At 36.3% G+C, this 11478-nt stretch overlaps 1 protein-coding gene and 2 pseudogenes across 1 annotated transcript in view; 1 reads left to right on the top strand and 2 right to left on the bottom strand.

Annotated features, from left to right (window-relative positions):
- Positions 1 to 416: 416 nt before the first annotated feature.
- The window catches only part of ANKRD10 (ankyrin repeat domain 10), a 49017-nt gene continuing 37955 nt past the window's right edge, over positions 417 to 11478 (bottom strand). The window contains exons 7-8 of the mRNA XM_015587329.1: positions 5326 to 5421; positions 417 to 2036 (exon numbers count right to left, since the gene is read on the bottom strand). Coding sequence (XP_015442815.1) covers positions 1561 to 2036; positions 5326 to 5421 — 572 coding nt within the window. The 3' untranslated portion in view covers positions 417 to 1560. The remainder of the gene's footprint in view (positions 2037 to 5325; positions 5422 to 11478) is intronic.
- On the bottom strand, positions 6634 to 6752 carry LOC112477815 (annotated as a pseudogene).
- LOC112477801 lies at positions 7157 to 7275 on the top strand (annotated as a pseudogene).

Raw genomic sequence — 11478 nt, 5'->3', positions numbered from 1 at the left:
GGCATGCCAGAATGGCCACTTACTAATTACAATTTATATTTTTAAAAAGCTTATATTCATTAATATCTGCTGACTCAATCAAGTTCAATAAATTATGGTTGTTGCCATTTATGAAAATAGGCACACAGGGACAATACTGTTAGCTGACAGCAATTATTACCAGCCCCGCCCTGCCAGATCCAGTGAGACAAAGTGTCCATAAAGCTGGAGTATATGAACAAATCAAAAAGGTTAAAAAAAAACCAACAACACATGGGGAGAATCAGAAGAGTAAAGTAAAATCTTACAAGCAAAATGAAAGGCAATACTAAACTTTTACCGCCCTTCCAGTTCCTTCCACGGACAACCCCAACACTCTGCCGGCCTCGCCTCCCACCACAATACAGCCTGGAAAGAAACCACACCATAGGAACAAATCAAGTGTGAGTCTTTTTTATTCAATTTGTAAAGGACAGTTTAAAAACAAAATGTTAGTAACACTCTTGGAACATTGGTTTGTTCATTTGACATTTTCTCTGTCTTCACCAATTTTTATTACAAAAATCAGAAAAGTAAAAATTCATTACAATATTTGCAGTGTAACCACTAGTCATTGAAACAAAAGCTAATTTCTATAAAACCATAAACTTAATGCAGTTTTATTAAGAGAGATTCAAAATTCTCTCAGTTAACTGGATATACATAGTGGTATATATTTTAAAGCAGAAAATCCCCGCAAAACAAAACAAGGAAAAAAAAAATATGTCAGAATAGTCAATTAAATATTTTGACCTGACAGTTTCTACAAATAGTGAATTCTACTACATATAAAGGAAACCGTTATAGGTGGTAAAAATTCTAGAGACAAAGTAGGAAATGCGTAATAAAAACACAATCCCAAGTCAGTTTCAGGCTGCGTGAGTTTTCAATGAAATCCAGGGAGTGAGTTACACCATTAAAGGAGACCGCTGACGACGCCCCAAAGCCACTATGTGTGCCTACAAGATAAACCTTCACCACATGGCAAGCTGCAAAGTTTCAATGAAAAGACTTTGAAAAAGACAAACGTTCATTTCTTCATACAAATCACTGCGAGGAATCTTTATAAGGCTGGACCTTGCATAGGGAAATAGCTGTCTTCTGTCAAAAATTCTACAGGAATGGGTAAAAGCAAGCTTTTCAAAATGATGCCCATGTGCAAAAGAGTTAAATTACCAGGCACCTCATTTACTACCTCCACTTTATCTCAATCAGATGTAATTTGACAAAGGGAAAAATGGCAATTTATGGTGACAGGATTAAAAACATGGAGACTGACAGCGGAAAAATTAAATTCCAAAAGTGCATCATGTGAGAGGCCCACTATCCCACGGAAGAAACGCCTATGCACTAAATAAGCCCTACTCGTGCATTCACTAGGACTCACGAGGAACTTGTCAGATACAAGCTTACTTTTTCAGAAAACTAACGTATAAAAAAATAGGACAAGTTGTGGCATTCCTTCAGGTTGATGCTACATTAGTATTCTGAGTTGGCTACTACAAGGATTAATGCGCCCAGACAGAGCCAGGCCACTCATCTTTAAGATCCATGGTAAAGGTGCATGGTACCCAGGATGGCACTGTCGTATCTTTCCTCCACCTTCACAGAATCGGAATGCTCTAATACACTATTAAGCTCAGGGATGCTTTCAGCTGTGTCCCCAAACCCATGGTAATGTCCATAGTGCAAATTTTCCCCAATATCTTCTACCCAGGATGGTCTATTAGCTATGCAGCTACTTGGACTCCCATTCAGGTGCAGAGAACCGCACATCTCAGGGTTAACACTCATGGTCTTTTCTGGCTCCTCAGTCCCATTAACACACAGAGAACCCTGGCTACTCGGAAATGGTGGTCCTGGAACTAATCCATTGCTAATTCCATTAGATCCTGTTAAGCACTGGTCATTCTTGCTTTCCATCCCATTGAGCTGTGTCGTGGAAGGGAAGTCCAAATGTCCATTGATGACACATCCATTTGTCAATGTGTTCGATACGGAGCTACTGTTTTTCATATCTGCATTAAGAAATACACCTGTCACCAAAATTCAGAATCAGAGGGGAAGAGAAACTATAAAATGCTTCATTGCTGCTACAATTTTAAAGGACTTTTAATTAGTTTTTCTTTTGCGTTTTCTTTTAAATGAACCATTTCTTTTCCAATGTGAAAACTGTACATAGATATATTTAAAAACAAAATACAATAGCATTTGCCTGGTAAGAAAGGAAACATTTATAAATTTCAGTAGTACTGAAAAGCCAAATTAAAAAACTTAAGCTGACAAATATACTGCATGAAAAATACTAATAGTACTGAAAAGCCATAAAAAAAAAACCTTCTCATTTTAAGACTATTATCAGAGAGCAGTTTTTAAAATCATTCCTGAAAAAGTCCATCAGAACTGTGTATAAGGATTCCCACAAAGGGTTAAAATAAAATACAAACTTCTCTAGCTCTTAAGAATAAAGGGACGTTGTTGATGAAACAGGTGAATTAAGGCAGTTCCTCGGACTAGGTGACACAGTGTCACACCTTATAAGTCAGGGAAGCATACACAAGAACACGCAAAGGAACTGTTTTCTTTTCTTAGCAACAGTCACATGTACACAGTACTGCAAAAGGCCACACACCAGCACTGCAGAGCACAGCAACTACAGGAAGGAGCTATAGATACTAACAGCTCTCATGCATACAGTCTTGGGCTAAGGGCAGTTCTGAAGTTTCTTCTGAGTTCAGTGATTAAAGTGATTATGATATCAACGGTTCCACTTTATTGGGCTATTTTCAAAAACCACTTACGTTGGAAAAATGCTGATAGTTTAATATGCATATACAGACATCCATTAAGAGGAGGATATCTTACAAAAAAAATGTCAATCACAAAACGTTTGGGCACATGGGAACAGGCAATTACAAGGTATTTCTCTGCATAATGAAACTAGAGTTAATATTCATGTCCACAGTAATTCACAGAACAGTATAGAGAATGACCTAAATTACGTTTTGCTTGATAATATTAAATTCTATCCCAATGTTCCGCATAATATTAAATTCCATCCCAATGTTCCGCACTATTAAAGCAAGGTATGATATTAAATACAAAAGAGCTAAATTCTATAATAGATGAGGACCCGTTTTGTACACTGATTACTCTAACACATCTCTCATAGTGTGACTTTCCCCATGAAGGGTCTACTTTCTGGTTCACCATCTACAGACCTCTGATTTGCACTTGGGCAGAGGTTTCTGTGTGTCTGCAAACCTCCCTGACAATGGTTTGTTCAACGAACAAAAACATGTTCTAAACATTCCATTAATCATCAATTTTCTGGCAATTTAAGTGATAATTACAGTTTAATAACTCCTATAAATTCTTCAGAGGATTATGAATTATTTTTTGATAAAATGACGGCTTTTCAATTTAGTTAAAACTCAAGGTTGAGAACAAGTGTTTCAAGAACTGAACATGAAGTAAAATAAAAAGAAATAAAACAAGTTGTGCCCAGGAAGGTATTTATATTAATTTTCTTGTTTTCAAAAATCAACTATGAACAATTTATCCTGGGTGATAAAACTCATGAATATGATGGCAACCTGAATAGCTATTAAGACAAATATGATATACTACTAACAAATAAGACAATTATATTTTAGGTGATTGGGCCTACCAAAGTAAACAAACATTGCCTCAGAAATCTGAGTAAACAAGACTCATTGTTTTCACTTAATGTTCAGTGTGTGTGTATTGTTTTTCTTTAGTTAAAGCAAATTAGTTCCATTATACAATTTTAAAACTAAAGTCAGTTGATAATCTCAAATCATTATTGAAAACCTAATACAACTGAGCATCAAAGTAGCAGACACGTTAGAGACTGGCTCAGACAACTCAACTTGGCTGGGGCTCGCACTGCGCTGGCTGTGTCACGTACTGTCCTTTACTCTGTTCCAAGCTGCCTTTCAGGACTCATACTTCCCTCTCACCTATTTGTCTATCTACTGCAAGGAATCTCTAGTGATTTAAAAATTTTTGTTTATTCAGTTAGATAATGTTATAAATGAAACGATGGAAAATATGGGGAATGCTTACTTGGCACCTGTTAAATGAGATGAGCTGGGCTTGAAAAAAAGTATGGCCTTCTCAATGTTATGTTCAAGCCTGGCATTAAATTTAACTAGAAAACCCAGGGAATTCATGTTTGAAGATTAAAGAGTGATGACTTCTGCCTTCTTAAAAAAGTTTTGTTATTTATCTTTAGCCGAGGTCTTTAGGTTTATTATTTAACAAGAATTTCCCTTGGAAAATTTACTCATTTAATTATTTAGCAAAAAGGTGACTCCACCTTTACAATTCTGTAGCCTCTAGAAAGATGTACACATTTTCTTTTCGTTAACAGAAATTATTTTTCCATGCAAGTCTGGGAAACAAAATACGTAACCTTTTAGCCTCAGTGAAGAATTTAGCATAAAGACATAAAACTTTTAAAAAACCAGTACCAATTTCTAAATATATCAGCATAGTAAGAGAATGGCTAAAATGTTTTCGTGCTCATCTAAGTAAAAAAATAAAAGAACAGTAGAAAAAAGCATTAACTAAATGGATCTTTTTTCTAAATGCTAAAAGAAACCAAGCCTTTGCCTTTTATAAACTAAAAACGACTATTAATACTAAACTTTTAATATACTAAAAATTTTAGCATATAAAATATTTTGTGAGACACGGTGTTCAGCATTTTACTAGACCTAGCGTGAATGCCACAGAAACCAGAGCAACCAAGAGTGTCAAGTGAAAGATTCCATATTGGTATGACTGGTTACAAGTCAAAACCACATTTACTAGTTTTCAATGTTTATAGTGAGTGATCCTGCTTGCTGTTTATTGCTTTAAAATTACTAGCAATACATGTTCAGCTGGTATATTCACCCCGAAATTAAAAATGCAAAACTTCATTAAAATTAAACAAGGCACATTAAGCAAAAGCTTAAAATCAAAATAGGAAGATTGCACTTATATTTTTCATATCCATAGAATGCACCAAAAACACTTATCTTTGTATCTACAAACTTGCCCAAGATATGTAAATTATAACATTCTTTAAAATGCCAGACAACAAAGTGCGAAACTCATTTGAGAGAAACTTATGTTAGAAATAATATGCATACTGATTCTTGCAACGACAAGGGGTCTGCATTGCTGAAACAGTATATATTTCTATTTCTTTTGGTCCAACAGAACCACCCTCCTGCTGTTTGGTGTCTTCGACCATTGGACTGTTGTTGCAGCTAACGGGAAACTGTCCACTCCCACCTGTTACAACAGCAAACTCTCTATCGATGTGCATTTTGTCAGCATCGTCTTCTGTCTCGCCATTCACTAGTGGCATGCAGTATTCCGAGCATTGAGCTGCACAGAAAACAAAGGAAATTTTAGATGCCCTGTATATAAAGATTTTCAGACAAATGTTTCTCATTCCTTTTTGTCAGAGGGCCGAATACTCTGAAATTGTCAAATAATTTCATATTACTAATGAACACTAACAAGAAACTTTCCACAAAAAAATATTTCCTGAAGTGTGTATTTTAAATGTCACGAAATCTCAGATATCTATTCTAGATTTACTTCTCATTTAAGACTGTTATTTGGCCAACAAAAAGCATTTACAAAACCCAGAGACATTTATATATTTTTTAAAAATTCATCATGCTCTATATTATGCCCCAAAACATTCCTTCAGTTGTTTTTCATTAAAAAAATTACTGGCACAATTCTTGAAATAACATAAATGCCATTAAAATGACCCTTGAATTAAAAAAAAAAAAAATTCACTAATTTCAGTAACAGAATATAAGGTAACAGCCAAGACTCAAGAGATGCCTGTCGATACTCTCTCAGTATGGCACTAGCCTGTGCTTTGATACAATAAAATTGGAAACGAGTCTTAATTTCAAGGTTTTGGAGCTGAAGCTATATGTGTACATTTCTTATAAAATTATCTTCGTATCTTGGAGAAAAGCTACTTTAATCACCTTCTTCCAAGTATTACATAGTCTGTGCAAAAACACTTCTCCTTGCAAACCCTGGTAGTCCCCACTTTTCAGGAGCAGCCACTCTCATTTCATTTGATGTATGGTTTTCTAGTCTTGAGAAGTATGTATTTTTTCAAAACTTTTATGCCTTGCTTTGATTCACTGACCATGGCATGAATGCATTCCATCAAATTTAAAAAAATCTTTAGAGTTAACTAATAATCCACTGTATGACTGTATTATAATTCACCCACCACCAAATTCCCTATTGTCTGGATTGCTTCAGTTTTCTTTCCTATCATAAATACCATAACTCACATCCTTATAAAGGCATCTTTGTACACATTTTTTGGTCCTTTACTCAGATAAATACTTAGAATTATTCCTGGGTCAAAAGATATATACAATAACAACTTTCAGTACTAAATATTTCTTTCAAATAAACATTTAAAAAGAGACTTGAACTTTACAGCTTTGATGACTTCTATTATTTTTTTAGGCGAGGCAACCCTTGGTTGACCTCACAGATTGCAAGGACCTTGTCAGCTTACGATCTTTTTTTTTTTTTTTAATTTAATTTAATTTTTTATGCCTACAGCACCTGGTCTTCTTAGGTGGTCTCCCATCCAAGTACTAACCAGGCCCAATCCTGCTTAGCTTCCAAGATCAGATGGGATTGGGTTTGTTCAGGGTAGCAGGGCCATAGACGATTATTTTTAGAGAAAGCAATTTTCAATATAGAGTCATTTTCCTTCTAATTTTAGAGAAAGCAATTTTCAATATAGAAAGTCATTTTCAATAAATGAACATACCAGATTATTTCAACTATTGAAACCAAAGATAACAATCTCAGTCTTAATGATAAACACAAATTCTAAATGATTAGTATATGGGAGAAACAGAAAAAGAACGTGATTTGTGTAGTTGGGAAAAAACAGAAGCCCGCACAGATATGAGGCCAAAATCATTCTACACAGGTGCTTTGAAAACAGAGGAACTAAACTGTTCGTTTCAGTCTTCTCCATAGAACCAAAATCGCTGATAAGCAAGGTTCTATCTTCACTATGAAACAAGGTTAATTTCAAAAAAAAAAAAAAAAAAAAATCAGTGGTGTCTACAGTCATGCCATCCTGAACAAATCTGATCCCATCTGATCTTGGAAGCTAAGCAGGGTCGGGCCTGGTTAGTACTTGGATGGGACACCACCCAGGAAGACCAGGTGCTGTAGGTGTAAAAAATAAAAAAATAAGGGATTGTAAGCTGACAAGGTCCTTGCAATCTGCGGGGTCAAAAAGGGTTGCCTTGCCTAAAAAAAAAAAAAGAAATCAGTGGTAAACAGGACATCTTAAAAAGTGTGGGAAGGGGGTTACTAGGGAGGGGCATTCCAGGTACCAGGTGACAAAATCCTCACAACCTTCAGGGAGTTTTTAGCCAGTGTTTTGAGATGAGGAACCTGCAGTCAGCATGGGGGTCTGATTTTTCCCCTTTTACACTCTCCAATGCCTAATAAACTGAGAAGTGGCACAGATTATGATGGCAAAACCACATACACTCTCCTAAAAAAGAAAGCGAATTCACTGGGTACACAACACAGCTTTAAGTACCCATTCCCTTAACGTCTGGTTTTGTTTTGGAATTTGGGTGCCAGAGTGCCTTGGGGAAAGTGGCAAGTAGGTTGTATCTATAACTTTTGATCTCTGAAAAGCAGGTTAAAAAAATCAGACAAATAAGCCAAGAGGATAACCCCTACACACCCCCCAAAAAAATCTTCATAAAAGTGGGGATATTCGTAGATTCATTCCAAGCCCGATGCCTAGAATAGTGCCCCTATCAACTAATGAAATCCACTTTCTAGCCAGAAAAGGCACAAACACAAAAAAGCAGCAAAAACCATTAAGAATAATGAGAGTAACCAGTGATAAAACTGAATCACAACCATCTTAGGTCATGTCTGTAAAGTGGAAGTGGGACGTGAAGCCAGACTTGCCACAAGGGGGCCGGAAGTCAGTGGCAAGAGGAGTTTGGGAATATTCAAAATAAAAATGGATATAGAGGAGCTGGGCTCACCACCATTTTAAAGCAAAAATCATTCCCTTAACTAGAGACCTAGGCAGTGCACTAGAAATTCTATTCTGAAATATTCTATTTAGCAGGGTCTTTTGTTAATGCAGTTTCTGATTAATACAGCACGACAAAAACGAAAGACCAAAGGCTTTCATATTTTGGTAGTCAAACTCTTTTTAATGTGGGAAGCAAATGCTAACACAGACAGCCTAGAATGAAATGATTTCTCTGGAAATAGAATCTTTACAGTGAGATGTTCTCATACAATATTTAACTTGGCTGGTAATCTAGCTGGCTCAGAACCTTGGGTAATTTATTTTATATTCATGTCTTCACTTCTTTATTCCTAACACCTGTAAAAATAGAAGGTGCTCAATTAGCTGGATGGAGGCATGAGGTTGCACTTGCTTTTTAAAATTGTTTTAAGCCACGAAACTGAAATTGGCTTCTCAGAATTTTAAGAATATTGGATCTAGGCCCAACTTCTTTCTCCCACAAGCAGAGATCGTGTCACCTGTGGCATTTTCTCTCCCATGGACCTATCATCATTGTCAAAGGAACTATTTAAAACATTCAGCATTGCATTTGAGAAAGGTGGCCTGTAGGAATTTCAGAATTCTTCCAAAAAATTGTAAATTTCGATTGTTTTGGGAAAGAAATATCTTCCCTTCCTGTTTTCCAATTGACTTAGTTAAAAATTCCTGAACATTTTGTAGTGTCTCTTCCTTTTGACTGCCAAAGCAGGTATTTGAGAAGATTTTAGTACACATTAGACAATACACATTTGATGGAAAACCACCTAGGACTGGTTCAAAATAAACCCTACCAGCCTCCTTCTCCCATGAGCAGTCACGACCAAGTGTGACCACTGCCCAAGATGCCCTCATCCTTGACCTCAGGGGCTAGGAGAGCAACTTCACTGGGGAAGGTGCCCAGGATAACACCAAAGTCTGCACTTGCATTTTCATCTAAAACTCAACAGTTGCATAACTACCCTATAGCCAGGTTTCAGGGAGTTTCTAAAACTACAAACTGATAAAGCAGTTTGAAACATAGGAAAGGCCTTACTCCCTAGACACACTCCATACAGAAGACACCATCTGATATGTTCAAAAATTGGCTAGTTCCACTTAGTGGATTTAAGTGAAACTTGGGGTCACAAGACAAATGTGATTTACCCTTTTGTGCATCTTAAGGTGACAATGAGAAGTGCCCCCCAGGTGCTGACCCACGACAGCTAGAAGCAGTGGCCAGGGGGCCCAGAACACCTCCCACACCTGTAGTCTTTCCACTGAACTGAGAACTCTGACCTCAGTTCTCCTTAAAAGGAGCCAGGAAGGAAACGCTTCCTTGGTGGTATTCCACCAGCCATAACCAATTCTGTCCTATTATAGAGCATGTTTTACCCAAATGACTGCCTTTTTAAAAGGTCCTGTTAAAATCAAAATAGTATCTAAGGCCAGTGAGAGGGCAGTTCTACAAGGTGACCTTTTGCGGGACTTAAATTCCTGCCCAGCCCCAACTGCAGACCTGTGGGTTGGGATATTTAAGAGGGCAAAGCAGTGGAGATGCCAAGGACATGGAGCCGCAGTGACAGTTCTGGAAAACACTAAGAAAGGACTTGGATTTTTTCTTAAAGAACACAAAATGGAAGATGCATGTGAAACACCGTCCTGGAGTGTCTGGAACGAGCCCTGGCTGATTCCACTGTAGCCGTACACTAGAAACCAATGAGGCACGTGAGGTTTGCTAAACTCAAGATTACAGCAGTTAACAAAGTCACAGAAATCGCTTGGTTCTTAAGTGTAATTCATTCATGTTTTTTAAAATGCTGTTTCTAGAAGTTAAGACAAAACTATCGTTTGTTATCCAAACACAATTAGTATTCTGCTCAAATTAAAACAGTCACTGCACATTTGAGACCACTAAGGACACCAAAAATTAGTATGTATATATACATATGTATATATGACTTTAATATGACTGATTTTTGGTGTCCTTAGTGTTTTCACATATCATATGGCATTAGAATGAATTACATTAAAAACCTGATTTCTTGAACCTCATGTTTAAATTGGCTAACATAGATCATTTAACATGTGAAGTTATATTCACCCTCAATTTCTTCTAGTCATTAAAATGGCTGGTCAATGTGAACAATTAAGAACGGAAAGTAAAAATCCTTTACAGTCATCCTGGGGAAAGTGTGCTGAGAAACTTCTGCTAATTTTAAACTATCATAGGTTGAAGATATTTTTCCTAAAAAGTGTTTTTATATTAAACACCTACATGTTTATGTATAGGATGCTAAGATCAATATACTTGATTAAAATAAAACAGTGAAGTCAACATCTGAGACCTGGGATCACCATAGCCTACTTATGGCAATTCGTTTCCCCAAAATAAAACTGTAGTTTATTGGGTCAGTTTGTAACACACTGAACACTCTGGACTTGTACCCAGAGTGCTGGCTAAAAACAAGATGAGCATTTCTCTCATGGCTGGAACTAGCATTATTTTCTAACCAGGATCACTGATAATTTGTACAACAGTTTTCAGTACACATATGAATAATTAGCACTGAGTGTTATTCCCGAAGACTAAGAATGCTAATAAAATGAAACCAAGTTTTACAAAGCTGCAGCTGAAGTCCTTAAGTCCATCTGTCACTCTACCTTGAGCAAAATGGTATGAATTTTTATAGTACACCTTGCTTCCAAAGGAGTTTATATTCGAGCAGTACAAAAAGGCCAAGGCATTACTATTCTTTTAAGTTCTCTGATGTCAACATAGTTTTCAAGGGAAAATCACTCCATTACCTTAAAATATGTGAAAATAGTTTATTGAAAGCAGAAAGATACTACTTTCCGTGAAGAACAGATAACTTTCAGACTCATAATTCCAAAGTAAAAAAGAATAAAATTAAAGAGTGAACTTCACAGGGTACATCATTAAGAGGTGATCTAAAAGAATTTAAACTTTTAAGTGCTTTTTCATGTAAAGTTATTCTAAGTATTCTATATGCATTTGTTACATGAAGGAAAAAAATACCTTTACTTTGGCATGAAAACCAAAAACTTATCTACAAAATGAGTAATTCAGAATAAGCAAATACTTAAGCTCACATATTTTAATAGCAAATCAAAACAGGATGCCAGAAATTAAATGAAAATGAACTAAGGCAACCTATCTTGAATTGCACGCTAAAATACTAGCCAAAGAACAGAAATAGCTATATAGACAATGAAGCCAAGAAGGACTTCGTTTAGAACATTCAGGAAGTTGGGGGAGGAGGGAATCTTGTTTTAGTAATTGAGAATTATTGCCTCAATACCCCACTTGTAGTGAGCATATATAATGGTAAAATGAA

The sequence above is a fragment of the Pteropus alecto genome, unplaced genomic scaffold (genome assembly GCF_000325575.1).
Source record: "Pteropus alecto unplaced genomic scaffold, ASM32557v1 scaffold13, whole genome shotgun sequence".
NCBI lineage: Eukaryota > Metazoa > Chordata > Mammalia > Chiroptera > Pteropodidae > Pteropus > Pteropus alecto.
Note: the sequence above shows the minus strand (reverse complement) of the source record. Positions and strands in the feature narration are given on the sequence as shown.